At 42.4% G+C, this 27,321-nt stretch overlaps 1 protein-coding gene across 1 annotated transcript in view; it reads right to left on the bottom strand.

The window, feature by feature from the left end:
- The window catches only part of CDH13 (cadherin 13), a 793,102-nt gene that overhangs the window by 612,869 nt on the left and 152,912 nt on the right, over positions 1-27,321 (bottom strand). Inside the window, exon 2 of the mRNA XM_061594241.1 lies at positions 15,878-15,989. Within this exon, the coding sequence (XP_061450225.1) occupies positions 15,878-15,989 (112 nt within the window). The remainder of the gene's footprint in view (positions 1-15,877; positions 15,990-27,321) is intronic.

Genomic DNA, 27,321 nt, shown 5'->3' with positions numbered 1-27,321 from the left:
AATGAGAAAAATGAGAAACTGAGAACCAAAATTAACAAATCCTTCCATCCCTAGTTCATTCATATGTGCATTTCATCCTGTTTCCACATTAAGTTGTGATTTCCTTTTTTAAAAAGCTGTATTTAAGCACATTTTTCCAGGGCTCTTCAGGGGTCCTTGGGCAGAATTTAGAGAGCCTCATGTCTTAGAAAGTCCAGAGCCAGGCTTAGGATAAACAGCATCCTAGGTGAGGAGTGCCTTTGGTGCCCCCCCAGTCAGCTTTGCAGGGCCAACCAGAGGGTATATGGGGCCTGCTGCAGGTGTGCATGTTGGGCATCCTGCTGCAAAGACCCATGCACTCAGGGGGCCATATACAAGAATTATCCCATGCACTGACTATGTGTGAGAATTCTTACTAGTAGCTCTGCCTTTCCCTGGGATCAGCCAGTAAATTCTTGAAAGAAAAAGGTTACAGACGCTTGCTTTTTACCACCCTAGCTCACTGCAGACAGAACATTAAACAAACACAGCCACTGAGCTCAGCTTCACACACCCCTCAGTTCAGTGGCCCAGGTGACCACTCAGTTTGCCCACCCCTAAGGCCAGCCCTGACAAACCTTGCACATTAGAGAAACAGAGAGAAGGAAACAGTGTACAGAAAAATTACAAAAACAATTTTGTGAGGCCCTGATCCAATTTGGGGCACCTTTCTGACATCATTATTTAGCTCAAGGAGCGGTAAAATCACTCCAAATCATCGTGATTCTCTTCCTCATTTGGACCCAGCACAGGGCGATTGGACATCCCTATGATGGATGCACTTCTAACGTATTTCCTCCTAAATTATAAAAATTCTGTTTCAAGCATTTTGGTACACTTTTTTTTTTGAGCTGAGCAATGGATCACAAAATTCAAAGTAATGTGAAATCCTAAAGATAATTGCATTCTATTCCATGTGTGTGTCTGGGGAGGTGCAAATTAGGTTGGTTTGCTAAAAAATGCACCCTGGATAAAATTCTCCTAAAGTGAGATGATGTTAACTTGGGAAATGGTGAATGGGGAAATGGCTAAACATCCCCCATTGCTAGGGTCCAAACTGGATCTTCCTTCCCTTCCCACACATATTTAGGAACATAGGAACTGGCCATACCACTGGCCCATCTAGCTTAGTACTGCCTACATGAATGGACAGAGCTTAGAAACATTACTTTTTTGAACTACAACTCCCATCAGCTTAATCCAGTGGCCATGCTGGCTGGGGCTGATGGGAGCTGTAGTTCAAAAAAGTACCGTTTCCAAGCTCTGTGAATGGGCAGCAGTGCTTCAAGATTTCAGGCAGGGGTCCCTCCCAGCCCTACCTTGAAATCTGCATTCAAAGTTGATGTTCTACAACTGAGACATGGCCCTTGCTATTAAAACAAACAAACAAACGATGGACAATCCATTCATGGCTTCCCTACCAGCATATTGCTGCCCTGGGCTCCTGCTGGGAGGAAGGGTGGGATATAAATCAAATAATAATACCAATAAATAAATATTGAACTTAGCACAGAGGCAGAGGCAGATATCACAAAACAGACTGAATTACAGACCGCTGCAGAGGTGACTGTGCTGGGACTATCAGGGGCAAGCTTTTCCATCTGCTTTGCCTCCTCACCCCTGCTGTTAGTGACATTTTTTCTGGGGACTGTCCTTTACCAGGAAGATGGCTGCTTTTGGTTTTTAGCTGTTGTTGCTTTTTAGAAATGCTAGGCTTGAATTTTTGTAAATTGTATTGTTTTTATTTGTATTTTCTATTTGTGTGCAAGCCACCAAAAGGTGGACTAGAAAAAAACAATAACATAACATAATTAGATGACTGGAATTCTTTCAGACAGCACTCACCATCTTCACAATATTTGTAGATGAGCCAGAATCAAACTCCTGTATTTACAAGGGGATTTAGCTTTGCAAACCCCTATTCATTCCTGCTAAATCACTGTACTCCCTTTTGAAAATTTAATGGGGAAAAATGTCTGCTCTCCACTGGTTCATTAAATAGAGGAGGGGGTGGGAAGTACTGGATGCTTCTCACGTTCAGAAAATATAAAAGCGTCTATTATGGACCAGTAAGAAATAAGACGACACTCCAATGAACAATCACTGGGGCACTTTATATACAAGTGGGCTCCTACTGGGAGGAAGGGCGGGATATATATCTAACAAATAAATAAATAAATAAGTGTGCATGCTCATGTTACATTAAAAAAAGTTTAAAAACATTAGAAGAGCCCTGCTGGATCAGACCAAAGGTCCTTCTACCCAGCATCCTGCTTTCACAGAGGCCAAACAGATGCTTATGCGAAGCCAGCAAGCAGCTCCTGAGCGCAATAGCGCTGTCCTCGCTTGTGTTCCCCAGTATTGCAAAGTCGAAAAGTATACTGCCTCCAAAGGTGGAGGTAGAACATAACCACAGTGGTGTGGACAGCATGGTAATGATGTGGCACTACCTTGAACTGTGGCCAGATATGTTGCTGTTGCCTCCTGGGAGACACAGGAAGAGGGGGGATGGGCCAGCAGGGTTGCTATGGTGCAAACACACCAGTGGGACCACTAGAGTGGCTCAGACTCTGTCCCCTCTACCTATCAGTAAGCAGGAGCAATGCAACCAACCAGAGGTCAGCTAAGAGCCACAGCCCCACCACACCATCTACGACTGCATAGCCATTGCAGTTAGTAGCCATTTATAAGTTTGGGGGCAGGGCTAATGTTTAATTAAGGTTAAAAAAACCCTCTCCTAATTAAACATAGATTAGGGTGGGGAGCAGGGGAAGGAGACATTGTGTCTGGCTCCCAACTGAGAAGGGGGATCAATTCTGCCAGGTGCTATTCTGCAAGCAGCTTTCCTGCAGGAAAAGCAACAGTCCTGTGTGGTGCTACTTTGCAAGTGACCTTCCTTCATCACCCACATCCCACAAGATTGTTCCCTGTGCTCATCAGCTGTGGAAACATCAATCCTAGAGGATGAAAGTATTCACTCACTGCAAAGCAGCACCTCCACCTTGCAAGACAGAGAACTGCAGCATTAGGTCTACTTTCTTTGGGGAAGATCCTACAGGTGAGCTGTGGCCTTTTCAAGGGTGCAGCCCTAATATGTACACTCCGCTCCACTGGAGACACCTTTGCAGGTACAACCAAACATAGAGATATGACACACAAAAGCACTTGGGGATGAGTTTGTAAAAGCTTTGAAAGCAGCGTGGTGCCAAATGTATTTCTTTACTGTGATAGAGACCAGGGATCTTCTCCAAATGAGTATTTTGTTTATTTCTAGTACATCAGTCATTTAGACTTAGAAGTGCTCTGCACTGAAACCTGCACAAGATTTCTTAAGCATGGAAGAAAACAACGGAGATGGTCACACTACAGGCAATGTAACTCTGCCGACAACAGGGGAGAAGATGGCAATAGCTGGATGTGGCTCAACTGATTTACAGAGATAGATCACAGATCCACAGTACCCAATTCAGCTCATACATTTCTGACAGACGGTCATCCAGCCTTGATTCCAGTGAAGGAGAGCTCACCACCTCCTTAGGTGGCCAGTTTCACTGTTGAAGAGCTCATGCCATGCCTAGTATTTAGACAAAATCTGATTTCCTGCTATTTCTACCCATAAGTGCTAGTTCTGTCCTCTGGAGCAACAGAGAACAAGTCTGTTCCACTTAGTGTAAGACCCCGCTTCAGAAATTTGGAGGCAGCTACAGTGACGTCTGGTGGCTCCATGTCACTGGGGCAGTGGCATCCACTTTGGGGTTTAGTACAAACTTTTAAGGAGCTGGACAAGTTCAAACTAAAATCTGGAGCAGATTCCACTCCCCACTGACACACAGCTACCAGCCACCACTGGGGCAGCTATCTTGTCTTCCATTAACCGTCTCTTCTCCGGACTCAACATATGGTTTTCTTTAAAAAAAATATGCATGTTTCCTCCACAGAATTTCCCAGGAAATAGTCAAATGCTGACTTGACATCAATAAAAGCCACAAATAATTTTCCTGCACACATTATTTTCAGACCTCTCATCATCCTAGATGCCCTCCTTTGAAAATGCACCAGTTTGTCAATGTCCTTCTTAAAATTGTGGTATCCAGAACTCAACAGAGTATTTCAGATATGGCCTGATGAGTGTAGCATAGAACAATTTGTTCTTGTCATCTGGACACTACCATGAACAGGAATACCCTAGGCCTATCCCTCAAAGGAAAGTTAATTTTGACTATCAAGAGGCATTCAAGTTACCTGATGAACTGGGAAGAGAATGCTGATATAGGGTGTCCTGCCATGTTAGTCCTACTCAGAGTAGACCCATTGAAGTTAATAGGCATGACTAACTTAGGTCCATTAATTTCAATGGGTGTACTCTAGGGATGTGCTTTGGTATCAAATTTTCCACGATTTCACTTTTTCTCTAGAATTGTGGATCAGATTTTTATGTAGTGATTATTCATGGCTATTTTTGAAAACAGCTTTTTAAATAATAATAATAATAATAATCCACCTCTAAAATATCAATATTAAGAACAATAATTTTATAAATATTTCCTTTAATTTTATTTTCTTTCAATATATTGATACTAATATAAATATTTTCGTGAGGGGAAAAAACAGATCAGTAAAAGCAGTGGCTAGCGAGCAAAGAACAAACTCAAATCAATACCAGCCTGTTAGGTCAACAGAATTCTTTCAAACTGGCACCGGCCAATCCCATCACTAGTCTACTCTGAGTAGGACTTCGTTGTATGCAAACCATGGCCATTTTTAGCTCTCCACCCAGCAGCGCAAGTAAGATTGATGACCCTGAGAGTTATCTTTGAGAATATTACATACCTGAATATGTGACTAAGATTGAATATGGCACCTGGGAATGAGAGAGAAGGTGAGGGTGTGTTTGGGGTTTTCTTCTTCTTCTGTTTCACCAAGAGTTTCTTCTGAAAACATAATTAATGTAAAGTTTTCTCACTGCACTGAGCAACTGACATACCTACTAATTGTGAGCAGTTGGCCATTGATTTAGGCTATTAGACGAACAGCTGTCTGGCATCACCCAACCAAAGCTGAGACATATTTCAAAAAAAGTGTGATTTGTAAACTAGGCTGGTCCCTGGCACAACTCCAGGAACAGATCTAATCTCAAATCGAGCTACTTGCTACAGTTCAATCACCTCCATTCACAACCAAGATGTTAATGGAGCATGCTGTCCTCAGCATATCACCTTTATTTATGTGCAGGTTACAGTGGAGTGGTATGTTTTGCTAAAATAAAAACAAAACAGTGACAGATGATGCTGAGATACTTGCTTCACATTTTGATTTCTCCAATCTCTGAACAATTATAAAATCTGACGAGGAAGTGAAAAACAGTTCCTTCTATTTATACTAGCACTCCTTCACTTGGGGCCAATTGATACTGTATTTAAAACACACACAAACACACAAAAGTCTTTGCATGCACATTGAGCAAATCATGCTTCACAAAAGAGATTTATACCAAAAGACACCAGGAAGTCATAAAATCACAGAATAGTAGAGTTGGAATCACAGAAACATAGAATCATAGAGTTGGAAGAGGTCTCTAAGGCCATTGAGTCCAACCCCCTGCTCAATGCAGGAATCCAAATTAAAGCAAACACGTGGCTGTCCAGCTGCCTCTTGAATGCCTCCAGTGTTGGAGAGTCCAACTGTGCACTTTGAACTTTTCTATTATATTTGAATAAATATAATCATTACTCTGTCTCGCGCATCTTCGTCCAAGGGGTGTTGGCAAAACCACAACCTCAGTAGAACCAATGATTACTTATTAAATGTGACAGTTTAGAAACTAACAATCATAGCAGGTCTGAGAGACATTACAACATTCAGATGTACTGCCACCTGTTTGGGAACAGATTTATTAAGCCCCTCAGGAAAGATATTCAAAAGGGGCTCTAAGGATCAACAAGGAAACTGCTTCCTAAGGAGATAAATTATGCATTTTCTCACCCCTTGATCAAATCTACAGAAGAAGAATACACAAGAGACTGCTTCAGGCTGAAAGTGGTTGCAAGGACAGCACATATCCTTGAAGGGAACTTCTGCTGTGTAGGATCTTAGAGGATAAAAAATTAAAATGTGCCAGAAAATTACTCTTCTGCTCTTAGTTGTAGTTAGAAAATTTAGACATGGTACACACTTGTTAGAGGCAGACACAGATGAGTGTGGTGTACATGGCTCATTAGCTGATTCATGTAACTTTTGCGCATCTTCACCTTTTATTATCTAACCATAGATTTATATTAGTGTGCTGCCAAAGCTTTCAATGGCTGTAGGGTGGCTGTTATTTTTTATTATTTTGTTTTTAATGATATGGTATATATACTTTTGTTTTTAATAATGTTGTAGGTTGCTTGGAGATAATAACAACAAATTTGGCTCACCCTGGGTCCAAAGACCGTAGATACAGAGGGGACAAACCATCAACACAAATTTGACATTTACAAATTCATTTACAACATTATTGTAACTCTGCACCTCACATACTGAGATGAAAGCTGGAATTATCCACCAGACAGACAGACGGTACCATTCAATACCAGGCATTTTTCATAAAGATGACAGTAAGCACTGGGAATGCATATCAAATCTAACTAATGGGAAGTCATCCACCATTCCTAGCCTTACCACAAAATGTTCTTGAAGCTTCTCCCAGTTTCAAAAGTGGTTTGACACAGGGGATGGGGGAGAACTATGATTCAGTTTGCATTTAAAGGTGAACCTATGTAATCTGCATTTTCCAAAACAATACATGGACTATCTTTTAAAATTCACACTTCTCTGAGTTTTGTGGTACAGTTCTCCAACTAAACAATATGTACAAAAATCCATTTATGGGGGGGGGATGTGCATAAAAGTTTATATATTAGTGAAAGTAACATACACAAGTACATTATTTTAGGGGAAATTGCTTGCAAAAACATATATATTAGCCAAATGCATACACAAATGTGTTTATTATGTTGAGATATTCACACAAAAATGCTGATGAAATTGGTGCAGAAATGTGCAGAGCTTAATTTCAGATTGGAAAAATGAGAAATGGAGACAACCAAAATTGACAGATTCATCCATCCCTATTTGGCACATGCAAAACATACATAGTGAAGACATGCCCAAGCTTTTCTTGCATACATGGACACTGGCAAATTTGGACTTTGTTGTTTGGATTTTCTTTTTAAATCCTGGCAGCACAAACATTAGAAGTAATGAAATGCAAATATTAGCATCTTTCACTGGCTCTCATTTGGACACGGCGTTGGCACTGTAGTTCAGCTGCCAATTAATTCCCTCACACACCGTTCAGCATAATAGCCTTCCTCTGATCTGAAATGTCTTTTAAAAGTTTAAATTAAAAGTATATGCATAAAGATCAAAGCCTGTTTTAGAAGTCATTTCCCCCCTTAGGCCTTATTAAAAAGCTGACATGGACGGCTGGAAAAGGCAACTGTTTTGGCCACATGGCAGTTCTCAACTGTGCTCTTTGCAAGCTTTGATCATGTGTAAAAACAGAGTTTCACAAATTATGCAATGAAGTGATGGGCTCAGACAGACTTGCTGTGTAGATGTTTGCAAGCACAACACTCTCCCATGTGCAATGAGGTTTTAAACACAACCCCTGCACACGCATCTCTTGCACATTCTTTAGTTGAGGATGGTTTTAAAAGCATACAAGACACTAGAGTATCGGATGGGGGAGAAATTCAGTTTGATTCTGTCCTGTCTTCACTAGGCTCCTGAGGAAACAAAAGACTTGCCAGCAACAACACCAACATATGCAACAACCAAATCACTATGTAGGGCCAGTCCAAAGTCAGGGTCCAAACAAGCAGAGTCCACAACAAAGAGTCAGGTAAGAGACAAGGTCCAAGAAATCCAAGGTCAGGGTCCAGTCAGTCCATGGGCAAAGGCAAGGGCAAGTCCACAGGCACATCTGGGGTTGTCTGGGGCCAAGCTTGAAGTTAGCAGGAGATTAGTATAAAGCTGATACATAGACATTGTTCCAGTAGCTCTCCTAGCCTAGCACTGATGTTTTGAGCTGGAGCTGCTGGAACTACACTCCCAACCTCAGCTGATTCCTATCAACTTCAGCCAGACCTTTACTCCCTAGGAGACCTTGCCTGTGGTCAGCTACTTCTTGAGATGGGGCAGGTTTCCAACTGGCACTTGAAGTTACAGGATCATAGAATAGTAGATTTGGAAAGGGCCTATAAGGCCATAGTGTTCAACCCCCTGCTCAATGCAGGAAGTGACGCCTCTCGTAGGGCTGGGACCCATTCAGCCTTGATGTGAGAGCCCAAACTCATACTGGGTACAGATGGACCTTCTTCAGCTTTGTTGCAGGACCCTGGCTCCCCAGATGGAGAGTGACCCAGGGCTGGGTCTAAAGCCAGAGCCTCCTGGTCCCCCTCTGGTGCGGATTCCCCCAGCTGAGACCTGACATATTTGCAATGAATATTTTAATACACTTATGGATACATGTGAATGTTCTGTTGGTTCTGCTATATTGTATCTTGCTAGGCCCATACAATGTGCCTGGTGGATACATATGGTGATCATTAACGTGGTTGCAACCCCACGCTACTAGCCTCAAGTCCAAGATGCTTTTCCAGCCTTCAGAGTTACTTCTCCAAAATTTCCATGAGGGCTATTGGAATTTAAAGAACCAACATGCACAGGTAGGGACAGAGGACTGTCCTGCTAAGCAGACAGTGCTTCAGTTAAGTGAGGGATAAAGATCCTGTAGATGGAGAACCTTCAAATGATGCTTGGCCACAATATCCATCATTGTTGGCTGAGGCTGACGGGAGCTGGAGTCCGACCACATTTGACAGCCACATCCCAGAGCTGGTCTTTAGGAGGCTGGGGGGAGGAGGAGGGAGAGAATGAAAACAAATGTCCTGCACAAAGAAGGGACACATTATGTCTTTGTCTTATGAATGCTTTTCATACATTAATGGGAAACCATCAGGGAACTTTCTTTGCTATGTCAGCTTGTTGTGTTCTGTTTACACAACCTGCATCCCCTGCAATCAGTTAGTAACGGATGCTCTTCAGAGGACCCTGCCCTCAGGCTCAGCAAAAGTGCAACTTTCATCAAAAAATGTAGTGGAGACATCTTAAAGCACCAATGATTAATCAGTTAATAAATCCCCTACAGTGGAAGTAAATGAAGCTAACAGCACTAGGGCAAAATGGGGTTGGCAAGGAAATTCTTCATTAAAATCCAGCAGATGTGAGAACCTGAGGATGGAGAGACAACCACCCACCCTGATCTGAAGGATTGCATGCCCGGAAAACACAATCCATCACGTAAGTGACAGAAGAGGTCAGCCATTAATTAACATCCAAATTAAAGCTCTTCAAGTAAGGGTCACAACTGCCTTTGTTTTGACATTTAAATCATTGGCAATGTACTTCCTAGCTTGGCATGCAAGTCACATTGTTCCAATTGTCTTCATTTTTCATGTGCACTGTTTGATTTATTGTCATCTTTTTAAACACACACACAGAAGCCACAATTCATGTATGTTCAAAGTAAAACATGATTAGTGTAACACAATTACTTTTCCGCATGTAGTAGGGTTGCTTGGTAACTTTCTAACATCCCAGCATAAACAACGGCTGTTGCTACTAGTGATTTATTGACCCAGAAGGTTACTAAAGCTAAGAGGGATAAGCACCCAATAGTATCATGATACTAGACCAAAGATATGTATAACCTACAGATCCAAACCCAACATTTACAAAAGCTGAAAATAAAAGAATTGGGAAAAGTAATGAGCTAACTCAGGTATTGAAAATATATATGCATATGTACTGTTAAATAGTTATCACCATAAAACATACAACATAATAAAAACAAATGTCTTCATAAAATAACATATACCATAGTGTGTAAAATGAAAGGCTATTTCAGCCATAGTTATTTGTGTGCATATATACCAACTTCACCAAAAACTGAAGACAACTTAGCAAAAGACCAAAAAAAGCCATACTCATTTCGACCTCTGTTGGGTCTTCAGTGGTCACTATTAGAAAATTTTGTGCAATATAATAATAGGCTCCTTTGAGGCCCGATAACCTATATAGTATATTGTCTGAGCATCTGTCTTGTTTGGAAAATCTAAAGCTGGTCAGTAGATGTATTTACTCCTTTCTCTGAGCCATTCTAATTCAATACTTTTCTTATATGCAAGCCAATTTTCTTACAAACTGGCTTCAGTATGAGATTCTATACATGTCTTTTTGATCTTTCATCTTCACACACTATGATTTAGGAAGACATTTGTTTTTATTGTGTTTTAAGTATGTTTTATGGTGATAACTATTAAACAATACATACATATCTATATATATTTAATGCCCAAGTTAGTACATTACTTTGCCTAATCCTTTTATTTCAACAGTTCCCCAGGAGACAGTTTAGCTACCAAGGTGGCTCATCAATACCCATAGTGTTGTATGCTTTAATCTCAGAAAGGTAGCAATAGGACAGGACAATTAAGGGTAGAAGGAGACAATTGTTAGGATATACATATTTCTCCATATCAAGATGTAATGGGTTAGAACTAGACGAAGGTTGCATTCAGATGGCAATTTATTTTGTTTTCCTGACAGTTCCTTGCCTGATCACGTCTACATTTTATTTGATCTTTCACACAACGTAAAAGCCACTTCTGGAAAGCTAGCAGAATCTAATGGAAGTTTAGCACTCATTTCCATGTTAATTGCTTCCAGAAGATATCCATCTGCAACCCCATTAACCCAGAAAATCGAGGGAGTAAAGAGACAAACTTTGGGGTGGCATACCGCCATACAGTTCTTCCCTGCCATTTTCCTGGAAGAATCATAGGGGAACAGAAGTGTGCATGTGTGGGGAAAGTGGGGGAGTAGCGACATGTCCACTATGTTAATAGTTGTATCATAGCACACCCACTTGTGTGAGTGAAATGTAGCTCTACATGGTGGCATGTTGGTCAAAAAGCCACCTTTCCATAATGCAACTGTTACTGCAGTGTGAAAGGAATGTTACAAATTGGGACAGAAGTGCTACTATTATAATCAGTAAAACTAACAATAAACCCCATGTCTGAATGCAGTTAGTTGAGCTTAGTTCCCAGTGAATGCAATGGGATTCAAATCATAACTAACTTGTCCCATTGGCTTAATTTGGAGCTAAGTTCCACTAACTCAAGGAGCAATTCTAAATGCCCTTCCAGCCCAGTGGGTCTTTATGGAACAGCATGACCACTACCACATCTGCAGCCCTGCTGCACTTGTTGGCTGGGGTGGAAAGTGGTGGGCAGATAGCTGTGCCAGCATGGAGCTGACACAGCAATTGGGCATAAATTGGACACAATGTCATCATGTGACAGCAGCAAGGCTGGCTTGAGATCTAACATTTTGGGGCTTTCTGCCTGCCCACACTTTAGATGGGCAGAAGGAGTAGGTCCACACCAGAGAAAGCCAATGCTAGAGGAAGGCTAATGGAGGCTGACAATGCTGAGCAGAGAGATACCTCTACTCCAACCAGTAGGGCAGTGAATCCACTCTGGGGTTTTGTCTGAACTTTCAAGGAGTTGTCCAAAGTGCTGAATCATAGACTGGCATAGGTGTTGGCACTCACACCTTGAAAGTGCCATGGATGCCAGTATAAAATAGCTGCAATGGGCAACTGAAGAAGAGGTGTTGGTACAGGTGAGTACCATAAAAAAAAACCACAATGCTCTATACAATCATGAATAACATCAAAAGTTTAAAACAGTCTATTGCACTTGGAGCAGACCCATCGAAAATAATGGGCCCAAGTTAATTGTGTCCCTTAATTTCAGTGTGTGTACTCTGAGTAGAATTACCATGGGATACAGCTCAGTGATTCAACTAATTGGCCATTAGAATGGCACACACTAGGATTGTGTTGTTTTGATGGTGTTTAAGACTTTATTGTACATATTGTTGTACATGACCTAGATACTACATATGAGCCTATAAATATATTTATGAATAAATGTATATTAATAAGATGAGGAGGATCCAAAAGCCATGAAAGAAAAAGGGGAAGATGTAATTTGCCACATAAAGTTGTCAGTTATGGCCAAAGATTAAGGGACGATTGTAAACATGATAGGAAAAAAGCCATTTCCAAGCTGAAAAGATCTAAGATAAGATGAAGTCATGCTAATTTCCTTAGAGAGAGATGGAGGATGGGGCGGGGGGGGGACACAACTTTTTGTGAAACTTCTTGGACATTAACCAAAAGGTAAAGTAAAAAAAAAAAATCAACAAGTGAGGAAACCAACTATGGGAAGTTTGGTGTACATACAACAATGTTTCTGTCACCGCTACATGGCTTTGCCTGCCAGGTTCAATGTTTCCTTTTGAGATCTCAAGGATATTTTCTTTTCTTCTCTTTTTTAGTGCATAGGGGGAGAAAACATGTCCTGAAATTTCAGTCAAAAATGTTTTGAGACATTTTGAAACAGCTGAGTCAACTCCAAACAAGTAGACAGCTTGTTCATCCTAGAGAAGAGATGGGAATCCTCAGGCCAGGGGGCCAAGTGAAGCCCTCTGGGCTTCTCTTTCCAGCCCCAGGCCACACAACCCTCCTGAGACTCACCCCTCACCAGCCTTGCCTTGCACTGTCCTTGAGTATTTTTGCCTGGTTGGAATATGTCCTGGAACTCTGATAATGTTTCTTGGTTGCCTGGATGGAGGATAGAGAGACGTATTGTTGCTGCAACTACTTTCGACTCTCATCATGCTTATCATAGGCATGTGGCCTCTGGAAACTTGTCCTGAAGGGAATATGGCCCTCACGCTGGACAAGTTTCCATGCCCCTGCACTACAGGCACTCTTTGAACCACGGTGATTAAACCATCCACTTTCAGACAAAATGAGAGTTTCTGGGCTGGAGGCCATCTCCATTGTTGATGTAGATTAATAGTCAAAATGTTCATCTCCCCATGCCATTCCAAACTCCACATCACACTTGATTTTATTTCTCATGGGAAGACACTCAAAAGGTCTGCTGAATGCATGAAGCAAAGTTTTTTTAATAGCTTCAGCCTGCATGCAAACAATAAAAGACAGAACTACAAAGGCCTCTTCACTTCCGCCTCTTTCTTTCCCCTCATAACTTTCACATATAATGAACACAATGACATTTACAGCTAAGTTGTAAATACATAAAAACCTTCCTAAAAAACACTTTACTTAATGACTGGCAGAAACAGTGACAATTGAACATGCAGCATAAATACAGCGTCCCTGCCTAAATTAAAAAGATCAGAAGAATTTGCAGGGGGGGGGTTACAGTCAAACAAAATATGATTGTTTCTTTACCTCTTCAGCTGAGAATTAAAAGTACTTGATTTGTTGAAGACTACAAAAGCAATCACCGTTAGACTTGCTTTGCATATTTGCTCTATTAATTTACATACTCATGGTGGGCTGCACATGCAGATGCAACTGCTAAATTACATTGTTCTTGAGTAATGGCAACATTTAAAAAAGTGCTCAGCATAGTCAAACAGACAATTAAAAAATATTGATGAGTCAGCTGAAAAGCCTCCAGTTTAGGGGCACTTCTTCTGCGCTGAACTGCCTTTTGATTTGATTATACCTTCATAGAAAGAGTGAGGCCTCAGTGGTAGAGCATCTGTTTTGCATGCAAAAGGTCCCAGACATCTCTAAGCAGGACTGGGAAAAACTCTCTACCTGAAACTCTGGAAAGCTGCTGCCAATCAGTGTAGACAATGTTATTATTTATGATTTATTTGTTTATTACATTTATACCCCACCTTTATTTTCATGATATTAACCCAAGGGTGCTTACATATGGTTCCCAAGAAGTCTCCCATTCAGTCACCGACCAGACCTGACCCTGCTTAGCTTCAGCATGGAGTTGGCCTTACGTATCTTCAGACCATAGCCTGGGACAATACTGAACTAGATGGGCCAATAGTCTGATTCAGTATAAGGCAGCTTCCTATGTTCAAGGCAGCTTGAACTGTCCATTAGGTGCAAATCAATATAGCCTTATTTCATTCTGCTAACCCCAGGCAGAACACTGCTAATATCCCACACTGAAAAGTTGTGCAGCTAATTCCCAGAATTTCAAGGACTTTGAGGATTGACTGATACAAATGTTTTGTTATTGTCTGGACCTTCTAGCTCCTCATGCCTGTCCAAGCTTGGATCTTGTCAAATCCCAGGGATTCTGATATATACTCTGTGCCTGGGCTCCCCATATACCATTGGGTTCCCTCTGATTATCCCCTAGACCCCCAAGAACCAAAATAGTGATGAACTTGGGAAGTGGAATGTTTGCCTGGCAGAGCTATGCTTCCATTCCCCAAAGGACACAAGCAGAAGTATTCAGCATGCATGGCCTGGAAGGATCAAATATTCATGAGTGCATCCGAACACCAAACAAGATGTCCAACTAGGCAGAGCAATGATGACCAGGCAGCTAAAGCTCAATGTAGTTTGAAGGGAGAGGGCACTGTAAATCAGTGGAAAACAGAGCAATTTGACTCACTTTCATGTTTCATAGGGAACTTACTTTGAGAATTCAAGATCCCCTGGATTATGTAGATCCAGGATGAGTGTACATGTTCTGCATTGCACTAACCTGGAAATATAGTTTTTCATTGTTCCTTCTGACCAAATATTGCATATATGGAAAACAGGCAAAGAAAAGATCAGAACAAGGACCATTCACCCACAGCAAACTGCTCATGGCTGCACAAGGCTTGTTTCACACACCTTGAGAACAATGTTCATTAGACAATTAGATTAGGAACCATTCAGTTTTGTCACCACAGAGACAAGTAAAGAAATTCCGAGGCCTCTTCCAAACCACTCATCAAGAGTCTTCTGCAGCTGAGGCATCATGGTGTCTGGCTTTCTGCATTTCCTCCAGAGAGATACCACCACCATTACAGTTGGACAACTTTGGCTCAAATCCAAGACTTCTGTGGATGCAACCACTCATCCATAGCTAATAAGCCCACAAAAACATGAATGGTAACAGGACATGCTTGCCAGTTGCCCCTTAGCACCTTGATCAAACAACTCAAGTGCAGAAAACACAGTTAAGACTTCATGGGCCATTTGGCCTTATTTTATCTGCCTGCCAAGCTCACAAAGCAACTTCCCATCAGTGCCAGCACTTTAATTCGACACCTGTCTACTGGAAATGGAATTTGGGCCATGCAGTTCATTCATACTCTCAACCGACAATAACATTTGGTCACCGGGGACTCAGATGAGGAGAGGGAGGAAATGTTTTCCAAATAGAAAGTCTCTTATCACATTCCAAGATTCAACATGTACCAATTAATATCTTGTGGACAAATTTTAGGACACTCAACTGCAAGTCAAGGTTCTCCATCATGGTAACTCATTATCAACACAAAACAGACAAATGGATTCAAGAGCCAAATAATTCAGGAGAAAGGGCACAGGGATTGTATTCAAGCCAACAACTGATCAACGTACAGGAGCTTCACAATATAGACAGAATGTCATAATCCACACAGAAAAGGCTCAAGTCTGTATAAATGCATGGTTTAGAAAAAGCTTTCCCCAAATAATAACAACAATAATAGAAGTAATCATGCTACTGTAGAAATCACAGAGGCGAGTCTGTCCTACAGACAATGAATTTTCAGATATATTTATTTATTTATTATTTGATTTTTATCCCACCCTTCCTCCCAGCAGGAACCCATATTCCAAACATGATAGGAACACCCAGGCTGTGGTTAATATAAAGTTTGTGTGTGTGTGCAAATATAACATGAAAATAAGATTTCTTACAATTCAGAATTGGCTGGTCTGCCATGAATGCAGGTGGATGTTGAATATGAAAAACCTTTTGTTGGAATCCAGGGACACATTCCAAATCTTCCGTGAACGCAAGCAGCAGCACCTGAGAAAACAAAGGGAAAATGACTTTTTTTTCATATCTGCATGTTCACCTCTCACGGTGGCTTCTGCAAACGACCCCATGTTGTTATTATTCAACCTTCTGAGATATTAAAAATGCTCCCTGTCATCGCACCTTCCCTTTTACATTTGCTAGTTATTGCCTTGGGGTGGACCACTGTGCTTCATTCAAACTGAAAGAGAGACATTTTCCATACATTCAAATCTAAAGCTGTTAACCAAGCACATCAAACAGGTATTTTAGGACTCTCCTCTTTGGCAAAAAATATTTGGGAGAGCTGGCCTGTTGGGTTGCCCAATGATTGCAGTGCTCGAGCGCTACTGATCTCCCAGGGCATGAAATTCCAGCTCGTGCACAGGCCATTTCCGAGAAGCAAGCTGTCAGGTCTCTTTGAAATGTTAACATCTGTGGGCACGGGGGTGGGGAGAAAACTTTCAGAAAGGCAAAGTTAAGTCCATGGGACTAATTGCAAGCAGTGCAAAACTGTTAATTGAGGCCCAAAGTAGCCATTAGCAGGGACATTATAGGCTGCCTACCAACCGTGACATCATTGAGCTTAGAATTTCCTTCCCCACAAGCAGCCGCCAATGATGCAGACTGGGGACAGGGAGTTCAGTGATGCTCAATGGCAGAGTACATGCTTTGCCTGCAAGAGGTCCCAGTTCGGTGCCTGGCATCTCTGACTAAGCAGGAGAGGGAAAGATTCCTGATTTAAACTCCATCTGTCAGAGAGCCCCTGCCAGTCAGTTGGCATGTTGCTGGACTCCGACTCCCATCAGGCCCAGTCAACACATCCAATGGTCAGGGATAATTTATATCCCACCTCTCCTCTCAGTAGGAGCCCATAATGGCAGCTGCAGTTCTAGGGGAAGGGCTGTAGCTCCGTGGCAGGACATCTGCCTTGCATGCAGAAGGTCCCAAGATCAATCTCTGGCATCTCCAGGTAGAGCTGGGAAAGACCGTATCTGACACCCTGGAGAGCTGCTTCCAGTCAGTGTAGACAATACTGAGCTATATGGGCCAATGGCAGGATAAAACAGCTTCCTATGTTGCTATGGAAAATGAGATGTCAAATTCTAGGAACATATTATACTGAGTCAGACTGGTCCATCTAGCTCAGTAATGTCTCAACCACTACAGCCAATGTGGTATAGTCCAGATGTTATTAGATTCCAACTCCCATCATCCCACAACATTGACTTATCCTCATAATATTTGCAAAGGATGGAAACATTCCAGTGTTGGCAGCATTCTCTGTCATGAGTTTCCAGAGATTGTCTCACATTACAGAAAGGAACAAGTTCCAATTGCCTGCATGGTAGCCAAAATACCTTATTGATAAACACATGTTCTGGACTGAAAAGGCAGAACTCAGGAAGAACTACAGGAGCATGCAAGGACAGGGGACAGCAATAGCTCTATGGTAGAACATCTGATTTGCATGCAGAAGGTCCCTAGTTCAATCCCTGTCTGAAACCCAGGAGAGCTTCTGCCCTTCAGGGTAGACAATACTAAGCTAGACAGATCAAAACTCCGATTACCAATAACTCACCTTCCTATGTTCCTATGTTGTTCCTAACATCTGGAGGGCACCAAATTGAGGAAGGCTGGAATACAATGTCTATCAACTGACCACTGGACATCTGATTTTCCTAAATGGCATTGTGTTTGAAAACAAAATGCAGGAATACTTAGACTACACTGGATTAAAGAGTCAAGAGGTCACTATAATGGCCCAACATCTCTCTGATCCATATGCCATATATTATTTCAATATACACAACCAAACCAAAGATTATTCAGCATTTTTCCCTTATCTGAATCATCTTAGCCCTAAAATGGGGTAGGACAACAGCAGTTAAAATAGGAATGAGGAACCTGCATCCTTCCAGTTGTTGTTGGACTACCATGCCCATCATCCTTGACCAGTTAAGCAATAAGAGAACAAAATATTTTGAGATGGTCAGCACAGGAAGTAGGAAAGGAATGTTTTCAACACAGTGGTGCTCTTGAATAATACATGACAGCATCAGCACTAAAACACAATCAAACCCCCATTCTATAGAATAGTGTGAAGAATGACTAATCCGGCCCTGAAGACAACATGGATGGATGGTTTCCGATGGAAACACTTTCATTACTCAATCTTTCAGACCAAGAAGAAAGTACAGCCTGAGGGATGGTGAAAAATACTCTTTTCCAGTGGAGGCTGGTGGCTCTAATGTCAGTGGGACAGTGAATGCACTCTAAGTTTTATATTAGGGCCCCGCTTTATGGTGCTTCGCTAATGTGGCGGTCTCAATTAGATACAATTAGCCTAAAGCCCCACTCATATGGCGCTTGTTCCACTTTTATGGCGGTTTTTGGGCGTTGCACATCATTCTGTCAATGAGTTCCATTTTTCAGTGGTTTTTGCTTTTCAGCGGGGTTCCGGAACACTGTATGAGTGGGGCCTACTGTACTCCAAATTTTCAAGGATCTGTCCAAGCTGCTGAACCTAGTTTGGGAATATGTTTCAGCACCTTGGACAGTTCTTTGAAAGTTCAGTCTAAAAGCCACCAGACTAAAAGCCACCAGTTTACTATTTTCTGTCTTTGGTCTAAGCCACTATTTGCCCAGATTTGGCCATCATTTAAAAGATGTTTACCTGGAGGAAGACTGAAAATGAAATGTTTGCATCAGGCTGGAGGTGAATCTGAAAGTGAGAGTTAAGCACAGTTTGTGTCAGTGTCTGTATGAGATCCCTGATCTGCTTTGTCACTGTATGTGTGCCTGGCCAAGAGAAAGAAAGAAAGAAAGAAAGAAAGAAAGAAAGAAAGAAAGAAAGAAAGAAAGAAAGAAAGAAAGAAAGAAAGAAAGAAAGAAAGAAAGAAAGAAAGAAAGAAAGAAAAAGAAATTGTGCTGTGTGTCAACACCAACTTCCAAAGGCTGATATGATCCCCCGAGTGCTGCCAAAATCCCAGAAAACTATTTTCCTGGGTAGATTTTAAAAAGTAGCCAGAGATACTAGAGAGATAGAGAAGAAGCAATTCAAAGAAAGACTTCCAATAGTTTGAAAGAATCAATGACCAAAAAAAAGATAAAAATCCAATCAATCAGGAAGCCTAGAGCAGATGTGGCTAACCTGTGGCCTTCTTTTATTATTATTATTATTATATTATTATTCTAAATGTTTGTGGACCATAACTCCTGTCATCTCTGACTATTGGTTATGCTGCCTGTGGCAATGAGATCTGGAGGGACACTGGTTAGCCAGTCCTGGCCTAGTGATATCAACAGGAGAGGTGGGTCTGTTAGGGTGAATGGGGCCCCTGCCCCACCAGCCTTGGTTTGACCTGAACCAGTTCCCTGCTGCCTGCCTTGTTACTTACGGGCAGTCCAGTGGGGCAGTATTGCCTGTTAGCTTCCTCCTCTTTAGTCTCAGTGTTGCCCCTTATAGAACTCAGCAGGGAGGAGGGTGCAAGCAGCTAAAAAGGTTGCTGTGGCCTTGATTTAGTCCGCCAAGGGAAAGTTATTGGATATGAGGCTGCAATATGATATAGCGTGGTGGTTAAGAGGCGTGGGGTAGTATTCACTGCTAATCCTACTCAGAGTAGGCCTACTGAAGTTAGTAGACATGGCTAAGGTTTATTAATTTCAGTGGGTGTACTCAGAGTATTTATTTATTTATTTGTTTGTTTGTTTGTTTGTTTGTATATTTATTTGATGTATTAGTCGCCCATCTGGATGGTTGTCCAGCCACTCTGGGCAACATACATAATAAAAACATATAATTACATTAGAACATTAAAATCAAACATAAAACATAAAAATACAACCCTGAGCTACACATCAGAAAGTCCTCAGTTCAAGTGTCATCTCTACCATGAGCATACTAGGTAGCCTGAGGCAACTGGAATAGGTTCAGAGGAGGACAACAAGGATGATCGGGGTCTGGAAACAAAGCCCTATGAGGAGAGACTGAAAGAACTGGGCATGTTTAGCCTGGAGAAGAGAAGACTGAGGGCAGATATGATAGCACTCTTCAAGTACATGAAAGGTTGTCACACAGAGGAGGGCCGGGAACTTTTCTCAATCGTCCCAGAGTGCAGAACACAAAATAATGGGCTCAAGTTGCAGGAAGCCAGATCTCGACTGAACATCAAGAAAAACTTCCTAACTGTTAGAGCCATACGACAATGGAACCAATGACCTAGAGAGGTAGTGGGTAGTGGCAGCTGGACAGCCATCTGTTGGGAATGCTTTGATTTGGATTCCTGCATTGAAGAGGGGTTGGACTAGATGGCCTTATAAGCACCTTCCAACTCTACTATTCTATGATTATATGATCTATGATATGGATCGCAATTATCCTGGCTTACCTTAACACTGCCAATGCAATAAGACCTATTTAAGAAAGTGCAGCTGCTACAACTGCTTAAATCCAGGATAGCCAGAGTTTAGGGTCTCAGTAACCAAGGATGATCATGTACATTGGACTCCACCCTCCATCACCCTTGACCATTGGCCATGTTAGCTGAACTGATGGAATTTGGAGCTGAAAGATTATCTGAAGGGCACCATGTTGGCTACCTTGGCTTTAGAAGAACAGCTAAATGAAGGAACTAAAAAGGATCTCTGGCCATGTGGTGATATTTCCCTGCAGTGTGCAAATATACTCCAGGTTAATTACAGATACCCTTACTCTCCAAAGAATCCTCAGGATAGTGTTCCGGAAAATATCAGCAGAAAGCATGGAATCTTTTTTGTCCTTGCCATGATGACCCAACATATTTAGTATTCTGAGGTCTTTGTCTGTTTCATAATAATGAGGTTGCATCTAATGTTTACATTGCACAAGCGGAACAGACTTCCACTTGTGCAGTGAGATGCTCCTCTCTAAAAAAATCCTGTACTCCCAGAAATATCTGCTCCAAAGGGTTGGGAGACCTCTGGTTGCATGAACGTAAGTCAATTGTGCAGCATTGGATAAAATCCATTAAGTCATTGATTTAAAAAAAAGATACTCTTGAGAGATCAGTATCCCACCAGATATCTTAGTTCCGTTCCTCTGACTCAAATGGCTTCTTGGGCAGCAGAAGCTGCAAGCAATCCTTGCTGAAAATGCAATGAGACAAGCTAAGGGGGGATGCAGCAAGAATACTTGGTAGCCTGAGAGCTTGATACCAAGACAAATTGGCAGAGCTCAGGTCTAGCAGATGGACACATTTCTTGCCCTTAATGGTGTGCACGAACTTTGCCCTTTTGTTCAAGTGATAAACTAGGACAGTGCCAGGAGTTGGAGCGGGAACAAGCCAAGTTCACTCTACAATGCACAGACTGCAATAGTTTGTAGTACACCCCATCCTGTGGATTCAGAGCAGAGATGGGGGAGAAATTCAATTCAGTTGACATTTAAAGGTGGGCCTACCTAATTCATACTTTCCAAAGCAATATGTGAATCGAACGCGCAGCCACGCTTCAAAACACATTTCTCTGAATTTTGCAATGCAGTTCTCCAGCCAAGTAATGCTATAGAAAAATGCATATGCTGTAGCAACATGTGAATAAAAACGCCCATATTAGTGAAAACAACATTAAAAAATGTATTATGTTAGGGGAAATTGCTTTGCAGAAATGTGTATATTAGGCAAATTTGCATACATACATGTATATATGGGGGGAAATTGGCACTAAAATATTTCCATGAAGACTTTAAAAAATTGCACTCACGTGGAAACATGGAGAACTGACAGATTCACCCACCCGTACCTCAGAGCAGGTTAGAACAATTTAATCCATATCTTAAAAAGGACTCCCTAGCTAAATTTATCTCTGAATTATCTCATCTTATTTCTGAAATGAAATACATATATTATTTCATTGTATTTATAAAACATTTCCGATCCTCATCTGAAGATTTCAGGGAAGCACACAAATGTGTGAAAATGATTCACACAACGTATCTGTGAGCCATCATGCTGTAGTGGTTAGAGCATCAGATTAGGACCTGGGAGACCAGGGTTCAAATCCCCACCCAGCCATGAAGCTCATGGGGTAACCGTGGGCCATCACTGTCTATCACCCTAACCTACCTCATGGGGTTGTTATGAGGATAAAATGAGGAGGGAAAGAACCATGTATGCCACCTTGAGCTGCTTGTGGGGAAAGGTGGGATATACATGTAAACGCAACACATTAAATGCAGTAAAACTCACACTACTAACAGAATTAAGAGCAGACTGAAAACAAAACTAGAGAACACAGTTCTGAAAATCACTGGACAAATAGGAAGATCTTAACAAGGATATTGTTGGTGCCCTTGGAAAGGCCCTTTCCTTTGTAAGCATAATGTGTTTCTGTTTTATAAAAATATGCTGTGGAGAAAGAAAACAGATCCCCCCCAGCTCCTATAACAAGAGAGAGAATGGCCATAGCTCAATGGCAGAGCACCTGTTTTACATGCACAAGGCCACAGGTTCATTCGCTGGTATCTCCAGGCAGGGCTGGGAAAGATTTCTCCCTCAAACCCAGGAGATCCACTCAGGGTCAACAATATTTAACTTGATGGACCAACGGTCTGACTTGGGGTGGGGAAAAAAGGGAAACGTTAAAGCATTGTTCTATATTGTTGAGTTCATAATCATTGCATTTTAGAAACTGCTTTTTCATACGTTTTATCTATGTCCATACTTCTTGTCCGATTGGAGCTGCATATTATTTTTATACATGTTTTAGTGACAATTTATATTTTTGCTCCTACCCAGTTCTGTGCCTTCTTCTGACTTGGTGGAAGGCAGCTCCTTGTGTTCCTATCTGGTTGGATGCTGCTGTTAGAAACAGGAGGGTGGGCTAGATAGCCCTCTGGTCTGATTCAGCAGAGCTCTTCTTAATATCTATTACCAATGCATTGCCAAGCCAGAGATGATGCAGAAATGGAACACTAAAGCAATTGAAGAGAGCTGTGAACCTTTTACCAAACCTCTTGGAGACAGAGACAGATAGGTGTTATTGGTACAGCTGCACACCAGATCCGGCCAAGGGCCGAGCCAAATTGGGCCCATTTGGATGTTTTTGGGCCTTGGCCGAGTCGAGTTCTGACAGCCACAGATCTCTACAGGTTGGATTCAATGACCCAGAGCAACCTGGGGCTGTCAGGGAGTGGGGCATCAGGCAGGAAGAAGAGTCAGCAGCGTCTCTCCTTCCTGGCTGATGAGCAGAGGCAGCAATCTTCTGGGGATGCAGGGGCTATTTTGTCCCGGACTTTTCTGTAGGAAAGCCCTTTGCAAAACAGCATAGCGAAGGAAGGAGACTCAACATAGTCCCAGGCTATGGTCTGAAGGCACAGGAGGCCACCACCTTGCTGAAGCTCAGCAGGTCTGGGTCTGATTGGTGCCTGGATGGGAGACCACCTGGGAACCACATGTATGCCACCCTGGGTTGAAAGAAAGGCCGGGTATAAATGTAACAAATAAATAAATAATAGGCACCTCCTTCCCGCCCTGCCATGTGTTTAAGGGTGTTTTTTTTACCCTAATTAAACATGACCCTTGCCTCCTGAACTTATTTGTGGGTGGTTCCAAGCTGAGGTGGGTTAACCCAGGTTGACCCAGGGTGGGGTAGCTTGATGCCTCCCTCCAGACTGGAGCTACAGGGCAGATGCAGTGTGTGTCTGTGTCTATGCACAGCCCTAGTTATTGGCTTACTGTGGAGATGAAACTAAAGAAATCAGCACCCCAAGGGGCATCAGAAATTCTTCCATAAGATCACCTTAGTCAGCCAAAGTTCTCTGCCTTCTCTCGGGAATAATTACAAGATGCTGGCCTAGCCCTCTTGCAAAATGGAAACTTTCGTTCCGGCTGTGCAATTTCCATCACTTTCTTCTCTTTGCGATGTTCAGCAGGGTGTCAAATTCACCCAAACGCGGAAGGGTTCCTAATTAATTATCTTTTGAAAGTGCAGGCCTCCTGATAGGTATCTTACCCACATACACACACATCACCTTTATTCAAATAAAAAAACACCTTTATTCAAATTAAATGGCTATCTTGTCTGCTAAAAGTCTTTGCTTTGAAAAAACCACAGCCAGAAAAGGAATAAATATATAAACCAAGGAAGGGACTTACCTTGAAAGCAGGTGGGGAGGGTGAGAGAAAGCAGCCGACACAATTTAACCTACGACATGCATTTCAGTACTTCAGCATGCAAGCACAGCTGAATGTGTTAAAACAACACATACTTCAGTGTTCCCCTCTGCAAACAGCTTATTTGTCAGAATCAGCTCAAGTGAGAGCACAACTGCTATGTAGAAGATGAACTGGGAGCTAGGGGATAGGGGCTCTTTGCCCATAACTGACACTCTGTGCCGGTATGCTATAGAAGATAAGATGGACTTTGGCCATTTACAATGATCCAAGCCCTGAAGGCTGCCTCTCACCGGACCTGATGGAGGAACTAAACAAACATGCTCTCTCTTAATGACTCCATCTCTCTATCTGGCCTTTGGAATGCCAAAGCTTTCAACTAGAGGAAACGAGAGAGAAACAGATTGAGGCATTGGAGTTTCAGAAAAGAGTGGGCTGCGATTTTGAAGCTGTTGGCTCAAGGCGAAGCATTTTCTTTGAATCTGACCCACAATTTGTTTTCATGCAATATGCTTTAGAACTCCACTTGCTGCAAATAAATACATTCCATTTGTATATTTGTAAGCAAACAGAGACTGTAAAGGATCTACAAAGCAGAACAAAGAGGCCACAGCTTAGTAGCAGAGCATATGACCAGCACACAGATAACTCCAGGTCCAAACCTGGGGATTTCCAGCTAAAAAAGATCATGTAAGCAGATGCTGGGAAGGTCCTCCACTACCCTGGAATGCTGCTGCCTATCAGTAGACAATTCACTAATAGGCTTCACTAATAGGCCAAAAAAAACCCCACACCTTGTGGTTGAAGAATGTACCTATAGCCCACAGACATTTCTATCAAACTTTAAAGAGCGGGAAATTGGGCAGCTATAGTGAATGCACCAGGGGAGCAGGAGACCTGACCTCCTCTCCAAGATATTGTACTGCCCTACAAATTTGTCAAAATGCAAACACAATTTGGGTTGGTCTTTCACAGTCCAATCCACTTCCTATGGAGCTTAGAAGAATTTGGTAACATGTTTTGTTTTGATTTTGTTTTGTTTTGTTTTGTAATGAGCTTATGGGAAGCAGCAAAATGGCATGCAGGTATTTTCAATTTAGCATTGCAGAATGTGAAAAATCCATGCTGGCTATAATATGCAGCCACTCTTGTGCCTGTATAATACCAGGTGGACAAACAATCTGACTCCAAGGCAGAGTTGTGTGTTTTTTTTTCATTCTGAGGGCCACAATCCTTTCTCGGCACCTTTCCAGGGGCCACATGCTAGTGGTGGGTGGGGCCACAGACAACAATGGGCGGAGCAACAAATGTACATTTAATGATTGAACAATAGGCTAGTTTCTACATGCACTCAACATACCCCTCGCTCTTCTACATCCAAGGAACCAAGAAGCTTTTTCAGCATTCAAGAACATAAGAACATAAGAAGAGCCTGCTGGATCAGGCCAGTGGCCCATCTAGTCCAGCATCCTGTTCTCACAGTGGCCAACCAGGTGCCTGGGGGAAGCCCGCAAGCAGGAAACATTGCAACCCAGCAAAAACACTCAAGGAAGTGAAGGTGTAGCTGACAAGGGGAGTATGGCCTGGTAAGAGTCCCAAGGGCCAGACAGAGAGGCCGGGAGGGCCACATTCACCCCCTGGGCCTGAGGTTCCCAACCCCTGCTCTAAGACAAGCGTACTGCCTTTGACACTGGTCTATAGCCACTGATAGAGCCTTATCCTCCATGGATTTGTCTAACCCCCTTTTCAAGCCATCCAACTTGGAAGCCGTAAGTACATCTTATGGTGGTGAGTTTCATACTTTAATTTTTACATCCTATGTGGAGAGGTAACTCATCATAACTAGCAGCCATTGATAGCCTCATCCTCCCTGAATCTGTCTAATCTCATTTTAATGCAAAAGTGTTGTAATGGTGGCAGAAATTCAGAATGTGAAACTTCCTTCAATCACCGGATAGCCAAGCTGAGGCAACAAGCTGCACTGGTTGAATTTCTGCCCAGCCTGCAGGTATTAAAAAGGGACAGGATCTTGCTGGAAGAAGCTGGTAATTCCCCCCCCCCAAAAAAAAATAAAATCAGTATACTGGCACATTCTTCTGTTTCTTCTTCATTTCTTTTTCCCCTCCAGAGACATTCTGGAGACTTTCCTAACAGCAGAGAGATAGCCTTTGAAACAAGCTGCTGCACAGAACATAAAATTAATTTCCAACTAGCTGGTCTCAATGTCATCAAAATAGATTGGGCAATTTCAGGTTTAGAAATCATTTTCTCAACTTGCTCCACTGTAACTCTTCTCCATTATTTATCACCTTCAGGGGCATTAGATCATAAAGCCATAAGCTCCAGACTGCTAATTTCATTTCAAAGTTGCAAGCTTCTCGGCACATGCAGGTGGCAATTAGATTGTGGCCCATAACTTAAGCACCCGCTCAGCCCTCAACATCATCTTAAGCGGGGCTCCAGCGGAGCACCGAGCCATCTGTCAGCGTGATTTTTCGGCCGGGATTGTTAATACAACACAGACGTGTCGTATGGAGGAACTATAAAAAACAGAACACCTGAGCACAACCATGGAGACAGCTTTGTGATTTTCTGTATTTATAGTTCGGAACAGAGGAGCTGCCTCATGCTGAGACAGATCGTTGGTCCATCTTGCCAAGTACTATCTACTCCAAGGGTTGGGGAACCTGTTTCAGCCTGTGGGCAACATTGCACAAGTACTGGGCAACCTTCTGGGGCCACATGTCACTTCTGGGCAGGGCCAGAGGCTAAAGTGGGCAGAGTAACAAAGGTGAGTTTCACCTTCACACTTGCACATCTCTCTCTGTCTTCCATCCTGGCAAGCAAGAAGCCAGCAAGGGCTGATGAGGGATGTGGGTTGGGAGGCTGGGGAGAGACTTGAAAGCCAGAGAGAGATGTCTGGAGGGCCGAAAGTGGGCCCTAAGCCTGAGGTCCCCCTTCCTGGTCTGCTCTGATTGGTGGTGGCTAGGGTTGCCAGGTTCAGGGCCTGAGACTGATCCTGTATCTTTAGGAGAAGAGAAAGTCAGCTAAGTGCAGGTGTTCTTGCAACACTGTAATGGGAAAAACCACAAGGTGGAATTCTCCCTTCCCCCTGCACAACTTTTAAAGATACAGAAGACCTCTTGGTTGCCAGGCTCAGCCTCCAACAGGTCTTCTGTATCTTTAAAAGT

Source organism: Rhineura floridana, chromosome 13, assembly GCF_030035675.1.
Source record: "Rhineura floridana isolate rRhiFlo1 chromosome 13, rRhiFlo1.hap2, whole genome shotgun sequence".
Lineage (NCBI taxonomy): Eukaryota > Metazoa > Chordata > Lepidosauria > Squamata > Rhineuridae > Rhineura > Rhineura floridana.
This window is presented reverse-complemented; position numbering and strand designations above follow the sequence as displayed.